Genomic DNA, 17,233 nt, shown 5'->3' with positions numbered 1-17,233 from the left:
AAGTTATGAATTTTTAGCTCACCTGAGCCAAAGGCTCAAGTGAGCTATTGCGATCGCCCTTCGTCCGGCGTCCGTCGTGCGTCGTGCGTCGTGCGTCGTCCGTCGTCCGTCGTCCGTCGTGCGTAAACTTTTTACATTTTCATCTTCTTCTTGAAAACCCCATGACCGATTTTCATCAAACTTGGCAGGTAGCATCCCTAGGGGGTTAGGAACTCAATTTGTTAAAATGGGCACCATGCCCCACCCAGGGGGCCCCCAGGGGGGCCCAAACCCCCCAAAATTAAGGAATCTGTAAAAATCTTCTTCTCTAGAACCAGAAGTGATAGAGCGAAGTTAATACTATGAGTTAGTACATTGATGACTGTAGTTTCAAGTTTGTTCATGGCAGAATCAGGGGTGCCCCCCTTGGGACCCAGGGGAGGGGGTGGGGAAGGGTTCTAATGGGGCCTAAATTGTACATTTTCATCTTCTTCTTGAGAACTCCATGACCCATTTTCACCAAACTTGGCAGGTAGCATCCCTAGGGGGTTAGGAACTCCATTTGTTAAAATGGGCACCATGACCCACCCAGGGGGCCCCCAGGGGGCCCAAACCACCCAAAATTAAGGAATCCGCAAAAAACCTTCTTCTCTAGAACCAGAAGTGATAGAGCTAGGTTAATACTATGAGTTAGCACATTGATGACTGTAGTTTCAAGTTTGTTCATGGCAGAATCAGGGGTGCCCCCCTTGGGACCCAGGGGGGGGGGTGGGGGTGAGGAGGGGTCCTAATGAGGCCTAAATTGTACATTTTTATCTTCTTCTTGAGAACCCCATGACCCATTTTCACCAAACTTGGCAGGTAGCATTCCTAGGGGGTTAGGATCTCAATTTGTTAAAATGGGCACCATGCCCCGCCCAGGGGGCCCCCAGGGGGCCCAAACCCCCCAAATGAAGGAATCTTTAAAAATCTTCTCTAGAATCAGAAGTTATAGAGCTGAGATAATACTATGAGTGAGTACATTAATGACTGTAGTTTCAAGTTTGTTCATAGAAGATCCAGGGGTGCCCCTCTTGGGGGTAGGGGGGAGGGGGGTGGTTGGAAGGGTCCAAATGGGGGCCTGAATTGTACATTTTCATCTTCTTCCTGAAAACCTCATGATGGATTTTTGTCAAACTTGGCAGGTAGCATCCCTAGGTGGTCAGGATCTCAATTTATCAAACTGGGCACCATGCCCCACCCAGAGGGCCCCAGGGGGCCCCAATTCCCCCAAATTAAGGAATCTTGAAAAAATTGGGCCCTTATTGTACATTTTCATCTTCCACTTGAGAATGCCTCGTCAAATTTTGGTAGAGCTGTGAATAATTTAGATTAGTGACTGCGTGAAAGGTGAACTTGCGATACTCAGGTGAGCGCTAGACCCGCGGGTCTCTTGTTAAAGTTTTGGTGTTGGAACCGCTGGATGAGGAGACTACTAGAGGTTATGACGTATGAGTGGACAACAATACAAAGAAAATATAAAGGAAATTCAACAAAATTTCACTTTTCTAGCATTATGAAAGAGCACTTGACTAATCGCTTTCAGAAAGCAGGGAGAATAATTGCTACCCTTAACATATGTCAATATCAAGTTGATGGAATTTGTAATTTTCATGAAAAATAGATTTTTGTAGAATTTTCTTTATATTTTCTTTATATTGTTGTCCACTCATACGTCATAGCCTCTAGTAGTCTCCTCATCCAGCGGTTCCAACACCAAAACTTTAAAAATTCATAACTTTTGCATCGATTGTCCAATTTTCCTCAAACTTTCACTGATGTGTTTTACTAATGTTGCTGCTTTCACTCATTCCACATTGCTCTTTGGGTTTACCTTCCCTTTAATGTAAGTTCCAGAGTTATGTGAAATGAATAGGTAATATATCCTGTTTGCTGGTTTGTAGAAGGAAATGTTTTATCTCATTTTGTATTTTTCCCATTGTATGTTTTCAGATAATATTTCCATCTGTTTTATCTGTGTGTACCCCGGATCTCAGTAAAAATACCTAAGGGGGAAACTCTTTGGTAGATTGTGTGGATACTTGGTCAAGGTTCATTGGGAATGATATTTGAGAAGGATAGAAATGTAGGCCTTGTTGGGAAACAGCATCAGGCAAAAGCGTATCAGGGCAATTCCCCCCCCCCCCCCCCCCCAAACTAAATACTGGTTAGTGAAAAGGTTAGAGTAAAGATTAGGGTTAGGTTTAGAGTTAGAGTTTGGGTTAGGGTTAGGATTAGGTTCAGGATTAGGGTAAGGGTCAGGGTCAGGGTGGGGGGGGGGGGGTAATTGCCCAGGGGGTAATTGCCCTAGACCAGCAACAGGGAAGTGAGCTTATTTGCCATGGTCAAACATCAAAATCAATGAATTTTCATTCATGCAGTGATGGGGCATAAGTATGCCATTGTTTTATGATAGTGTGAGACAGCAGGTAGATTCCATGTTACTAAAGTCTGACATATATATAATCAAAACAAGATTTGTCTCAGAGAGGAGATCACTTCTCAATCTGACTATAGTAGAATTTTTACAGTACTTTCCATCTTGTTAAATCAAGTAAGTTGGTAATATTAGGTCATTTCGGTATGATTGCCACAGCCATGAATTTAATGTCATGTTTGTTTGGTTCCTGCTTTATCTTATGAATAACATGAACTAACAGCAAATCAAGGCTGTACTTCTCATCCAAAGAAATTTTGTTTCTATCATTCTGCTCAGAACACTGTAACATGCATGCATGAAGTGCTCCTTCATGTCCTTTGAAAGCAGGAAAGTCAAGACTTATGTGCTATAGTCATTAAAAAGGTATAAAACTCATGTCGGGGTAATCACAGTCATCTTAGGTCCAGGAAAGATTTGTCACCAGGCCCCTGGTGATGCACTGACAGTTCAGTAATTTGACCTTTCTTGCCTTTCTTCACTGTGATCTACCTTTTCTTGTGTTTATTCGCACCCAGAACAACTTTTCATCAAGGAGGATAAAAACTGAACTCTGTAGAAAGCTACAGGTATAATCTCTAAGGAAGGAACTAGGTTATAGGAATGCCACATCTATACATAGAATTACTTCTTCATACATCACAGAATCCATACTGTCTGTAGTTATTGTCCTATTTTGCTTCAGTAGAGCTGTAATACGCAGTAGAGGAGAGAATGATACACTCTACTCAATGAGGTCCCAGCATCTCTTCTGGAAGATAAGTGGAATTTGGGGACCTGCAAAAACTGGTATAGAGTAATGTGTGTACAATTTAGCCAATATTGTTGTATGAATTTTCAGTGGAATAATTACAACCTCATGTGATAATAGCCCAAAGTAGAATCACTTTGCTTGCATGCTGCCACTTCAAAGGTGACTGAATTCTTGCTGTGAGTTGTGATCAGGGGTCATAGGCCGCGTTCATGCGAATTTCGTAGCCAGAATCACAAACATGAATCATGATTCAAAACGGCGTTTCAAATCACGGTCTCAGCGGAAGAGCGTTCATGCGGGCTTTCGCAATTCTGATTCTGGCTCTGCTCATCCTTTGCCACTGCGCAGCGCACTGCGCAGTTTCTGCAACTCGAGCCAGACCTCCTTATGCCAACTGATCAGTCAGTTATCATAGGCCTTTACGTTTTAATTTCAGTGAATACTTTCCAATACTAAGGTGTGGCATTCAGGCTCTGCCCACAGAAGGGAATAATCCTAATTCTTCGTCTCTCCAATCGTTTCCCTAGGTAGACACAGCGCTGCAGCCATTACTTTTATCAACTCAATCGGAGAGTAATTACATGTATTATTATATTAAACAGCTAACGTTAGATACTAGCATAGAATCGGTGTATGGCGTTGATGTAAACAAACAAGTGCAAGTATGGTACCGAAACACACGATTCATAAGACGTACGTACACAAGCGCGCGAACAGAGCAAGAAGCTGTGGGATACCTCTCGAGACACGCATGCGCACAACGCACAATGACGTCATAGAATCATGATTGAAATCACGGTTGCGTTCATGCGGTTTCTGCGATCGTGATTCTGGCAGAATCATGATTCAAAACGCCCTATTTTCCGCGTTTCAGATCGGCGTTTTGAAACGCGTTTAAATGGAAAAATCGCATGAACGCAACGCAACTAAACACGTTTAGCGACTAAACGTGTTTAGAAACGCAATTCTAGTTTCGCATGAACGCAGCCATAGTCAAGAGTAAATATGTGAAGAAGATAGGTTGCTTAAGTATTGCACATTTTTATGAGCTCTGTCATATGTTTAGATTAGTGTGTATTCAAAGATGAGAAGCATACAAAGTTATTTTCAAGAGAGGAAATGTCAAGTGTGATAAAGAAATGTTATATGAACAGGGTCTAACAACACCCATCAGGGACCTACCTCTCAATAGTAGTGACAGCAGCTGATCTGTGCAGCCCTTGGGGGATCTCACAACAGACAACTGTCTGAAGTTTTTCTGCAGCACAACAGCTGAAGGACTAAATGCTGTAGCTAGGCTAAGAAATTGGCAGTCTACAAAGAAATACACTGTTGTATAGAGTTGACAGTGCTGGTATCACCTTGAACATCACAAAAGTATTTGTTTGTAACCTTGTTTGTCATTGCATACATATTTTTGCTATGTAATACTTCCTTAATTCTTGATTTTGTGTGTGTGTGTGTGTGTGTGTGTGTGTTTGTTTTTGCTCTTATTTTTGCTGGAGTTTAGAGGAGATAAACACAGTGTGTACTTACAGATGAAGGTAATAGTAAAGAAGCAAGACATTGTGAGTTTTGAAAGGAAGATGTATACTTAATGCTGTCTTAGATACTTTGCAAAAAAGTAAAATGTGTTGCCTGTTATTAATACAAAATCACTTGTGGTATATCATGCCTATATCAAACCAATGTGCTTGCCCAAAACAGTCTGTACATTATACAAATAGTAAATGGTCACGTGTGTGATGGTACAAGATTTCGCACGAAGTGAAAGATAGGGGTGCTCTAGCCGAGTTGAATAGTGCACCTCATCTTTCGGTGAGTGCAAAATCTTCTTCCATTGCACGAGTAAAGACCATACACTATTTGTTTCATACAACAGCTCAGATGTCAACAGATGTGATCCACACAGATTCTTGAATTGAGCACAGAAATTGCAACCATTTTTTGTGAAAAACAAATGCATAGCACAGTCACAGACGATCATATGTACACGAAACCGATCAGATAAAGTTTACAGAAAAAAAGAGTGACAAAATGCACACTTGTAAGCATGCTTATAACTGTTGAGTGCGCGTGGCAAAGGTTTGTTTAGTATGACATCAGAGCCATGCAATGATACAAAAACTTTGAGTCAATCAAGAGTTTAACACGAGAGTCAATGGAAAATGGTGACATCAGCCATGTGATATCCATTTTTGCTCAAACAAAATTGCATGGCTGACAGCGACAGTGTGCAATGGAACTTTTAACTGCATGTCACGTGATGAGCAACTAACCAATCAAATATCTTCATCCTTTGAAGGTGTTAAATGATGCATAATTATCACAGCATCATGCGGCTTTCATGCATTATATAGAGTTCATTTATTTGAGGAAAGAGGCAGTCAAACAGGAGATAGATTGCAGGAAGATGGTCTCACATCAGGAAAAGATTTGACTCAAAGTCTTGTTCTTATGCCACTCAGCATATCTGTAATTTGTCAGTTAAGGATTTCTGAACTGTGGGAAAGATGTTTTGTTAAAGATAATCGAGTCAAAATGGTAAAAAAGTTCACCCAGAGCTTGAGGGATGAAATCATCAATGGCCAGCAGGCACAGAGCCGACCATCCATCTGTGCAGTAGCCAGTTGGTACGAGGCCATGGCCAGTTCAGGCTGCCAGCACACTCTGAAGGATGGCCACAGTACCACGTCTGACCCTGGTGACCAGGGCCCAAGAGTGCAGTGCAGGTGCCCTGCAAGAGGCAGAAGCCAGACATATGCCAGCCCCCACTCAGGGGACAAAGGCCATGCTTGTTTTGATGGGTTTCCCCAAGCACCAGGAGCCCCAACAGGTGAGCTGTTGCTTGCAGGCCTCTTCCACCACCTTGAGGACCACCATGGATGACACCTCATGCTTTCAGGAGTCAGAGCATACTATGTGATAAAGTTGACAGGGCCACTTCCAGGAGATGCCTTCCATATACTGCCCCTTGTATGCCAGTACTCTGGCAGCAAGACATAGAGATGGATATAAAAGCCTTGTGTGCAAAAAGAACAGCAGAGGTGGTCACAGGCTACCTTCGACTTGCCTGTTTTCCTTACACCCAAAAGCTCAGGAGAATTATGTGTGATTCTAAATGTCAAGTGGATCAACAAATACATCAAGTTAGCCTCCTTCAAAATAAAGACACTCGTGTCCATTCTCCCCTGACAACACTAGAAGACTGGGTGATATCCACAGATTTACAGGATCCTTACCACCATGTCCCCATTGGCCCACTGTCCAGGATTCATGAGGCTCATGAGAGGATAGTGGAGAGACAGTGGTGGACAAGAGAATGTGGGTCTGCATAATTTATGAATATTGGTATTTTCTTTCTAGTTGGTAAATAATGCTAAGTATAACATATGGTAGAAGCAGCATGGGCATTATTTGGTTGAAGAGAATATGCTCATCGGTCTTCCCTTAAGGTATCTAATTTGGATGTTCAATTATTGACTTCCATTGAGCCATTAAAAAAACAGCAAAATTGATCATCCTCATCCATTTGTAGTTGCTCAAAGGCGAATCCGAAAGTGTAATTTAGTGGCATTGATTGTAGTAAAAAAAAAATCTATGAAAAATTGAAACAAATGAAGAATGAAGTCAACTTATTTTGACATCTGTTATAATCACAGAAAGGCCTTAAAGATAATATAAAGTTTTGGTACCTCAAAAGTTTCCCTGAGTTTCCTTGTCTTAGTTTGTGTTTCAGGTTAAAGTACCTTTCAAATAACTAACACTGTGAGACTTACTCGCCCCAAAGTGCTCTCATGTTTTAGTAATCATGCAATAATGGTTTCGTATCAGAACAGAGCGGGCTCTGAAAAATTCGAACGAGCCGTTAGTTTGACTCGACGCGGTACCGCGACAATCAATGTACATGTATTGTACGAAACAATTATTGCATTCAGAGATTGAATAAGAAAGCCATAAAATCTCAAAGTTTCATGTGTTTTCAAAAACAAAACAAAAAACAAAAAAAAAATACGAATCATTTTGACTGATAAGGCTATTGCCAAGTCTACCTTTAATGTGCACATAAATCCTTGTCATATTTCTTTATTGCACATGGAAGCACCTCTAATGAAGGGGTGCTAGAGACTCTATATGAAATCAACAATGACAGACTGTATTCTTCACCCAAAGATTGCTGTTGTGGTTTAATAACTTTGAATGATGAATTTTTATAGAAGGGGCTGTAGTTGCTATCCTAGTGATTTTTTTTTAAACATATCTATCTCATTTTGTGTGCAAACAAATAGGAGAGTTGTGGCATGCTGGCATCCTTACCTCACCTAATTTGTATGTGGTCGTGACCCGTATCATCATGCACAGAAAACATGAAAAGATTTGAATTTCTATACTTCATGTTTTGCATCAAAGTGGGGTGAAATTTGTACAGGTCTGTGAAATTGGCATTTCTTTAGTAGAGTCAACTTTAAGACATCATAAAACATGAAATTATTTTGTAATAATACTTAATCTGCAGGATTTTAGAGGCAATCTGACGGGTAATGGGGTAGGAAAGTGCGTTTTTGCTGATATTCAGTAGAGTAAAATCCAAGAAAACAATAAATGCAGTGAGATAGGTATAGACAAAGATGAACCATGCATTGTTGTTTCGATAGTTTTTGATAGCAAGTTAGAGTAAGATGGCCGGAAAAGTGAGGGTTGTTTACTTTGCCTGCTGTTCAATCCAAATGCCGAATTCGCATAACTGAATGAACAACACTTTTCCAAAATTTTAGAGAAGAGATAATTCAAAAAGGAAACCTCCCCCCCCCCCCCATCTCTCTGTGTCTTCTTCTCAATGTATCATGTATAATATAATAATGTCTGTATCTATATCTATCTATGCATTAATACAGGTACATATGCAATAAGGAAAAGAGAGGGAGAGGTCTCGATCGTGCACCAAGAAACAAAGAACCCCAAGTGATTCATAGTCTTTTAACTATGACTGCTATTTTATGGTTCACGTGAGATTGCTGATGAATTACTGATATTGAAAAGGTCAATACCATATATTCTGTCACAAATATTACTCAAAAGTAAAGATCTATGGCATTTATGACATATTTTCCTGTCCACAGTTTCTTTGTTGAATACATGCTCCAATTTTATCATTGCATTTTAGCAATACTCCACACATTGCCAAGACTTTGGAACAAATAACTATTAGTTGCATGCTCGTTTGCTAAATCTATTTGCTTCTTCTTCTTCCCCCTCCCCCCCCCTTTTTTTTTTGGGGGGGGGGGGCTGTGTAATTTGTATCATTTAACACTGCTTGTTGCAGGAGTCCTTGAATTGCTGTAGTTATCATTTACCAGAGTTAATAAACAAAGAAAACTTACGTATAGACCGATTCAAGCGACTGTTCATGGAAGTGCACCCTCTTAAGGCGACGCCATAACTGGGGGCCAAACAGGCCAGGTCGGCAAGCGCCCTGCGTGCGTGTCAAGGGTGCCAGCGGCAGCCAGTGCTTTTACCACCCGGCCAGCTAGCTATCTCTGGCGCTGGCAGCGATCGACGCATCTGGATTTGTGACAACTAGAGTCCACATTTTTTTTTCGCTAGCTAATTAAAAATAAATAAAATTAAACAACTTATACCGACTATGAGCGAATGGGTAGATAACATACGGCTGTAGCCAAAACTTGAATTTCAAGGTAAATATCGGTACGATCTGTGAATGTTTGTAGACTCTATTTCTTTGGCGATGAGTAATTGGGTACTCGCTTGTATTCAAAGCCCCGTATATTCACTTTTGTGTAAGAGAATAAAAACCGCTGGGGAGAATTATTGCTAGGCGCAGGCAGACGTCTTGCTATAATAAGCCTAGGTTGTTGACAAGTTAACTGATATAATTAAATACAAATAATGCATAAGAATCTTGAGCTAGATATGGCGCAATAAATTGCAAGCTATCAATTAACTTAGCCTTTTTAGGGCAGGCTTTTGCCTTTACTCGGGAGTGTCGGGCAGGCAGGGCAGAATCTGTCTAACGTTAGATCTTGTCTAGAAATCTAGGCAAGAGTCCAAACTAGATCAAGACCTATTGACTTCTAGAACCCTATACATCCTATATCATTTTCGGTTGTTGATAACTTCAGGAAAGCCTAACTAAGTAAACCAAACGGAATATAAATCTAGGCGTTTCTAGGCCGTATATGCCTAAACTTAAGTCACGACTACGTCGCCTGATGTCTACAACCAAAATTTCTACTGTTTAAGGTCGAAGTGACCTTGCATAACATCACGCTAACACCTAATATTATAATCTACAAAAGTGATTTTTACATCATACTTTCTCAGTATGATTATGAAACGGATATTTACCACCATCCATGGTTTAATATTTATAAGTATCACTTTAAAAGTCAAATTCAGAGTTTCAGGCCAAAATTGAATAGGCCTATGGTCAATTCAGTGCTGAACATTGTAGAAGTGAAAACAGTATAAGAATTTAACACATCTTCAAACATTTATTTAGCTGTAGTGTAGGCTGTAAAATGTTTGTCATAATAATAAAGTCCAGCCAGAAAGTGTATTCTAACTTTGGCAAGTAGGACACCAAGGACAAAAAAAAAAAAAAAAAAATCTGTGATTTATCTAATTCTTTGATCTAAACTTGTCTTCTAAGATGAACAACATATTTTACGAATATGCAGTGATAACCTAATCAAATAGAGAATCTAGTAGACATAGTTTCTTTCGAAATCTGTGCATTTTTATACTGTTGTATTTCACTTAATTGTCTTTAATTTTGCTTTAATTTATCATGCGTCAGCGGTGTCTGAATTTCACACACTGCTGTGCAGCTTCCATTTCCATTTTTTCTGTTCTGTAAAACGAGAAATGTTCGCGTGCATTTTAATTTCGCGAGCTCCAAGATTCGCGAAATTGAAATGCACGCGAAATTTCTTATATACACTATATGCATTGAACGCAAGAGGCAATTCGCGAAAATTTCTTGCCACGAAAAAGGCTGTCGGCTCCAATTCGCGAAAATTTTGTGCCACGAATATATCATGTTTTACAGTATTTGTGCACCCAACAACTGCACAATGTGTTTTCCTGATCCTTCCTTTGAAGCTTTCAAAGTAGATCAATGTGTCTGAATCACTTAATTTGTCCAAAAGAAAGGCATTAAAAGCCGCTGAATGACTTTTCCACAGTGAGTAAACAATCACAATATTAGCGCGGCGCTGGAGGTCGCCGGCCACGGCGCAGCGGCCAGGCGCAGCGGCCAGGCCCGGCTAACTATGCGCGTTGGGTACGCTACGCTGCTGAGCTGCAAGTGCAACTCGCTGGGTAGCTAGCTCGCTGGAAGCCCCCGTTGGCCCCCAGTTATGGCAACCGTTATAGCGCCGCTAGCGGCGGTAGGTGAATAGGTCATCGAAATTGAATCGGTCTATATTATACATTGTGATTCAATATAGGCATCGCTTTCTGTGAATCATCATGGAACATATCACGAAGCAGTTTTAAAAACTTCAATGGACCATACAGTCCATTATTCTGTGACTCTTTTGTTGAATATTGATCACATAACTGATAATTGATGTGATAATTTGTATGCAGTGAGTGACAGGCACACATGCTACACAATAACCTATTATCTGTTTCTTTTCTTTTTTCTTTTGATATTCAAACTTGTGTGCAAATTGATTAATTTGAAAGGAGGTTGTCACGTGTCTAATGTTTTAAAAAAGCAAACAAACGAACAAACAAACTCAGAAATCATTTTCAAAACATAAATGAGTACTTTTAAATGTATTGAAAGATAATGACTTTAAATACAGTATATGTGAGCCGTCACTGTATCTCTGTGAATGTACATTGTACACAATTTAATTAATCAAAAAGTTTGGACACACATAAGCTACAGCATGGAGTGAGTTACTCCCAGCAGAACTTTTTAAACATCTTGCCTATGGTGTTGGTGGTAGGTTGATAGAGAAACCACTGAAACTGGCTTTCTTCTGTTGCTTCCCTTCAAACAGAAAATTGTGATTATTGGATTTTGGATTTATTTCAAGCATCACTTAATGGTAAACATAACATTATTTTGATGGATATTTCATCTTCTTTATGATGTTACACCTTGCACATCACAATTTTAGGGCCTATATTTTCTGACACTTGCAATTTGTATTTTCTGCCTGCTAAATATGGGACAATTTTTTGAGCAGTCACGATGAGAAGACATACATGTTCAGTGGCACTTATCGTCAATATCTGGAATTGGGGTTGGAATTGTGTTGATGAGGAAACCATTTATCCCAGCTCCCCTCTGTACTACTTTTGCCTGAGCAGGAATGAACACAAATTGGATCAGTGGAAGAGATGCTCTGATACATTATTAGGTTTAAAAACATTTGAAAAGAGAACTGGTTGAAAAATTAAGAGTTTTGATAAAAAACAACAACAACAAATTTTGGAATTGTGCAGAGTACTAATTTTATGCATCCACAGATTGGCAGCTCTTCATAGCCAGTAAAAGACATACTCTTTCATTTTCATTTCATTTTATTTCCACATTTGAAACAACAATCGGTTCAATTTCAAATCAAAGTATGAACATAGTATTCATTGTGGGGGACCAATCAAAACCTATCAGGCTTGATGGGAAAAGGTCCCAAAGTATTTTATCATGCACCATACCCAGTAAATGATTTCCAACTACACTTGTATGTACTGTACTCAGTGGGGTCCTAAATGATGTCCTTATGTATTACTTGTCATGCCTAATGAATCAATTCCAATGATGAACCATATACCCTGTAAATGAATTCCAACAATGAACCATGTACCCACTGAATGATATCCAACCATGTTCCATAATTGTTTATAATTGCCTCATTTGACAACTCCCTTTGTCATGATTGTTTTGTTGACTGCTAGTGAGACCTTTAGTTCTGTGATGACTTCATGTTTTAGTGACAGGAGACATGTTCACACTTTTCACACCTTCCCACTTCTCAGTGCACCGTACATGGGAATGAACCTCTTGCCTATTATCTTCAGCTGTAGGCCTAGAAGGTGATGAGTATGTTTCAGTCATCCTTGCACAATTATGATGATGATGATCCACAGCATTTGCATAGCAATATAGCATTAGCGCCATATATCTGTTATAGAAACATTCAAAGGTACGGACTCCTCCAAGAGAGTTAAGTTAGCAATTGAATGCCTGGTGAAAATGTGAGTTTTGAGTTATTATCATCATACACTGAAAAGAAAAAAGAGCATGAATTATATGCTTTTGTTGTTTTTTGTTATGTTGCTACAAAGAACAATTTATAGTAACCATGTGGTAACTATGTAATTCAAAACAATATTCCATGCCCCATTATTTATTCCCATTCCATGACATATCTCTGACAAATGCTTGAACAGGAGTGCTGAAACCTACAGAGAAAAGAGGGGGAAAGATGATTATTTGTTGGTATTCAGTGGCTTTAATCTCTACAGGGTCAAAGGTTATGTCTTTGCACTGCTGTAATCTGAGAGTCACAACCTACTTTGAGGATGATGATGTCAATCAAGAGCTTTGGATGTTTTCATTCGTCAGTGAAGGCAGGGATATATCTAATCCCTCAGGAGTTATGCTATCTCGATGTCAGGAGGTTAAAGGCATGCTTTAGTCAAAGTCATGCAGGTCGAGATTTTTAGCTGTGAATTCTGCAAGTAATATGTAAACTACCCATACCAACTTTGATGTACAATGTATACTTCTAGAAGAGAAATATGCTAGTAAACACAATCCGTCTGTCATTGCAACCTAAAATATTCTTTGATGGGAAAGATAATGTTACAGTATGACCACTGTGTTTCAAAGAACAAGGAGTCAGCAATCTTAGCTACTGTATGTTAAATTCCATGTTCCTATCAAAGTATTCAAGTTGTCAATTTTGAATTCATATGTTGAGTTTAGGTGGAATTTAGTGCAAACCACCATTTCATGCTCAAAAATCAGATAAAGGCTACTTCTCTTTTCTTCCATTTATTTTTTTTTAAATAGTAAACCCAGGAAATTTTGCATTGATTATGCATGTTTATAGTCTTCTGAGGAATTGAACTTACGTTTTACAACATTGTTGTAATAACACAATTGTACTCTCAGGCAAGAGAATGTTTTTATGGCATGCAAAGCAAGGGGCAATATACTGTTTGTGATTGTATAACCTGTCATTCTGCTTTGCCATTACACACCAAAGCAAAGCAGAACAGAAGTGTGATGTCTTGCTTTCCAAACGCCTCCTGCTCATGATAGAGTAACAGAATCCATTTGGAAGTATTCTGTTGGCACTGATACATTTTGACTTCACATTCTACTGTGTTTTGCCTGATCTGACAAGTTATGAGGAGTGATTGAATAATTACTTTGAAGTATATAGAACAATCACATGGAGCCAAATGGTGTCCAGGAATGATATGATCCTCTCCTATAGTTCAGACATGTGAAAGGTGATATTGTTGACATGAGAAGGGGCTGTGTATTGTGATTATCAAGATTCCTTGTCATTCCATGGTGGAGATACAAGAGGAGCCCAGCCAATGTGGGCTGAAGGGATATGATATACCCACAGCTTGGGGCTGTTAGTCCAGCTTGCCTGGAGAGCCATGACACAGTTATTTTGTCACCACTGACCTCTAAACGATCACAGGGGTTACTGACCTGTGACAGACTTGCCATACAATTTATGAAGGAAAGTGACTTTCCATAAATGACCTAGCAATAGAATATGGTACATAATATAGTATAAATTTCAAAGATATGGTTAGCGTATGGAAAATGAAAAAGATCTTAGGGTACACTGTAGGATGTTTACGTTTTTAACATTCCAAGTCATTTTTGTGTAGTAATTTCGTTGATATGGTTGTTATCTCTTTTGGTTTCATTGGCAATATGTTTATATACAATGCTGATAATGACTTATATGGGGCTAGATGACAAGAAGAATCATTACATTCATGAGATTAGTTAGAAGTGGAGTCATATGACTGTTATGGTGCTAGTTGACAGTAGATTAATGTGGTTATAATGAGACCTACTGACAGAATTGTTTGGCAAGGATATTTAACCGTAAAGCATACATAAATGAATGACTTGTATGTTACTAGTCTACAGTTGAGCATATCAATGTGACTCATTAGGCCATTGATTCATGTCCTACAGGGATCTGTTCAGGCAAGCATTGTTCCTTTTAACATTCCTTGACCTAATTTCTAAATCTAGGAAATATCTAGAGCAAAACTCTTCATTATACTTTGTGCCATCTGTATGATTTCGTGGGGCAAAATTTGTTTTGGGCAACAGTCTTAACAAATGATGAATTCTTCTAGAGAAGATTCCCAATGAGACTGCATTGGAAGCAGGTTGTTTCTGTTCACAGTTTCATGTCGAATTTGCTGCGATTCATGTAATGCTTGCAGATACAGGCAGAAAAATTCAGGCAGGGTAAGCAGCTAAAATTTGATGAATTTAACATTCCCAAAGGTGCCCTAGATCTGCAGATTTATGAATATAAAAAGTATGTCAGAGTTTGTAGAACATGGGATTGAAAGTGGATCAATAGTACCCCAAATATAGTACCACAACTATATCAGTGTGTTTGAAATGTTTAAGTTTAGAATTTTGTAGAATGTGGTTGTGATTTCTGTTTGCCTGAAAGCATACCACCACTTTTCAGAATACGTGATTGCACACAGCTCCTGACATGTATAACTGAAAGGGGGTTTACCCTCATCTTTTTGGAGCATGTAATGGAAGTCTATAAGATATTGAAGATTCAGAATGAATTAAAGTTTAGCAATCTAGATTTTGCTGATTGGGTATTGGGAGATGGAGATAGTTGAGGAGGAGAGAAAGTTGATGCTTGATGAATGTCAGTTTTATCATGTTCATCATGTCACCTCATAAACCTTGAAGGTTGCAGGATAAAGGCTGTTGTAACTTGCAGTATGTTTGCAAGAGCTGATCGTCGTTAGTGGGAAAACTTATAGCAATCTTAGTCTTCTCTCTCTCTCTCTCTCTCTCTCTTTTAAATCAAAAGCTCCTAGACCAACCACCCCTTCAGACAGTGGCCCTGGTATTCCAACCCGGTCTCCACAAGTGACCAGTGCAGGCCAGTGTACAGCCAATGAAGCCTACTGCCGTTCTGGGAGTATTAGATGTGTGCCCCGCACCTTTCTCTGCGATGGTGAGAGTGACTGTGAGGATGGATCTGATGAATATGGATGCGGTAAGTATCTTTGACTGCTGAAAGTATTGTTTGGTCAGATCTCAATAGGTCATCCAGCACTAGTGAGCTTGCTTTGTGTTCAGGCATGTATTTTCAAAGAGCATCATATTGGCCTTCTTTCACTTCAACAAGCAAAGAAACTTTTTAGCAGCCACAGATCAGTCTCCTGTTTAATAGCTACCTGTTGATGTGTGCCATACTTGAACCTTTGCTCCAACATTTGCATCAAAACTGAGAGTGTGTATCCTTCCATATTGTGAAATCATTGATGAATGAACTTTGTTATTGCTGGAATGTACAATACAAAGAAGAAGCAGTCTCTCTGCTCCATGTTGAGATTTTTTTTTTTTTTTTGGGGGGGGTGCTTTATAGTTTAGGAATTGCAAAGAAATTGTGTACAGAATTCATAATTGTTCTTGTAAACTAAAACTAATTGGTATTTTTTTGTGTTATATTGCAACAGATGTTTGTGAAAGATTTTACCTTTCTGTCATAGTGTCTTTGCAAAAAAAGAAAGGTTGAGCTAATTTTTGGTTCACAAAGTTTTTGTAAAAACGCATACTTTATCTGTTGGTTTATATTGCAGCAATACGCAAATGTGAGCCCAACGAATTCCGGTGTGCCAACCAGCTGTGTGTCCAGAAGATCTGGCGGTGTGATGGCGACGATGACTGTGGGGATGGGTCTGATGAAAGAGATTGTCGTGAGTCAGCTATGAATCCTTATCTCTAATCACTCTGATCACTGTATAAGTACAAAACAATAATGCCAAAGTTGATGAAAATAGTTGGTAAGAGGAGGATAGAGTTTAGAGAAATGCAGAATATAAGTTGCTCGTTACAGTGGCAATGATAACTGGCTAGTCCTGTAAGAATATGATTAGGTGGGTTTGGTCCACTTGCTAAAATTGAATTGATTATTCTTCTTCTTTAAAGTGTGAGTGTGGCTTTGCTATGCTCTCAAAGATTTATGGAGGGTGCAGTCCACTTCTGCTGCAGGCTTGTAGGTGATTGATGAGTCACCTTTAGAGTACATGGCAGGCAATATTCTTGGACAGGGTATGAAAAAGATGTTCAAATGGCCCATGCACCCCTGAGAAAGCCTTGAGGATGAGCCTGCAACGACCACAAATGTCTATATTTCAATTGTTTTGTTGTTCAGATCCACAGTTTACATATCGCAATCAGATCATGAGATCCTAAGAATACTCCTTCAGGATGGGAGACACATATCTTCATATTACAGACTCCATACTGAAACCAAGATGGGGACCAGAAACAGGGCCACGAAGCAAGCCCAAGCACTTTCAAGTATTTTGTGTTTGTAACGTACAAGGTAAAAAATCAAGCACTCCTCATAGCACTTGCAGGGGTAGCCCCACCAGGCCTCTAACGTGGATGTAAAAGGAAAACAACTTTTGATCATCTTCTTCTAAATTACAATGTGATATCTTTTTACCAACATTGGCAAGAGCCATTATGCACAGTGGAACATACAGATTTGTTCTTCAATAAAGTACATAGTCTCCATGGTGACTGTGGGGCAGGACTCGCGAGGGCCAAGTATACATGTACCTACCTCCATTATCTTCTTACTGTAAAGTAGGACAAGTAGATTGCATTGTGTGTAGATTCTTTTATAGGTGAAGATTGATAGCTATTCATAGGGCCCTGAAGAAGTAATCACATTTGACTTTATGACACACCCTGGAGAGGCACCACAAGGTGGTTGCATCAAGTTCAGCTT

The 17,233-nt window shown here is 39.5% G+C and overlaps 1 protein-coding gene across 1 annotated transcript in view; it reads left to right on the top strand.

Annotated features, from left to right (window-relative positions):
- The window catches only part of LOC139731795 (basement membrane-specific heparan sulfate proteoglycan core protein-like), a 278,824-nt gene that overhangs the window by 144,099 nt on the left and 117,492 nt on the right, over positions 1-17,233 (top strand). The window contains exons 7-8 of the mRNA XM_071642667.1: positions 15,299-15,487; positions 16,074-16,190. Of these exons, the coding sequence (XP_071498768.1) occupies positions 15,299-15,487; positions 16,074-16,190 (306 nt within the window). The remainder of the gene's footprint in view (positions 1-15,298; positions 15,488-16,073; positions 16,191-17,233) is intronic.

This window comes from Diadema antillarum, unplaced genomic scaffold (genome assembly GCF_040938485.1).
Source record: "Diadema antillarum isolate AM-2024a unplaced genomic scaffold, OU_Dant_1.0 seq00000385_RagTag, whole genome shotgun sequence".
Classification (NCBI taxonomy): domain Eukaryota; kingdom Metazoa; phylum Echinodermata; class Echinoidea; order Diadematoida; family Diadematidae; genus Diadema; species Diadema antillarum.
Note: the sequence above shows the minus strand (reverse complement) of the source record. Positions and strands in the feature narration are given on the sequence as shown.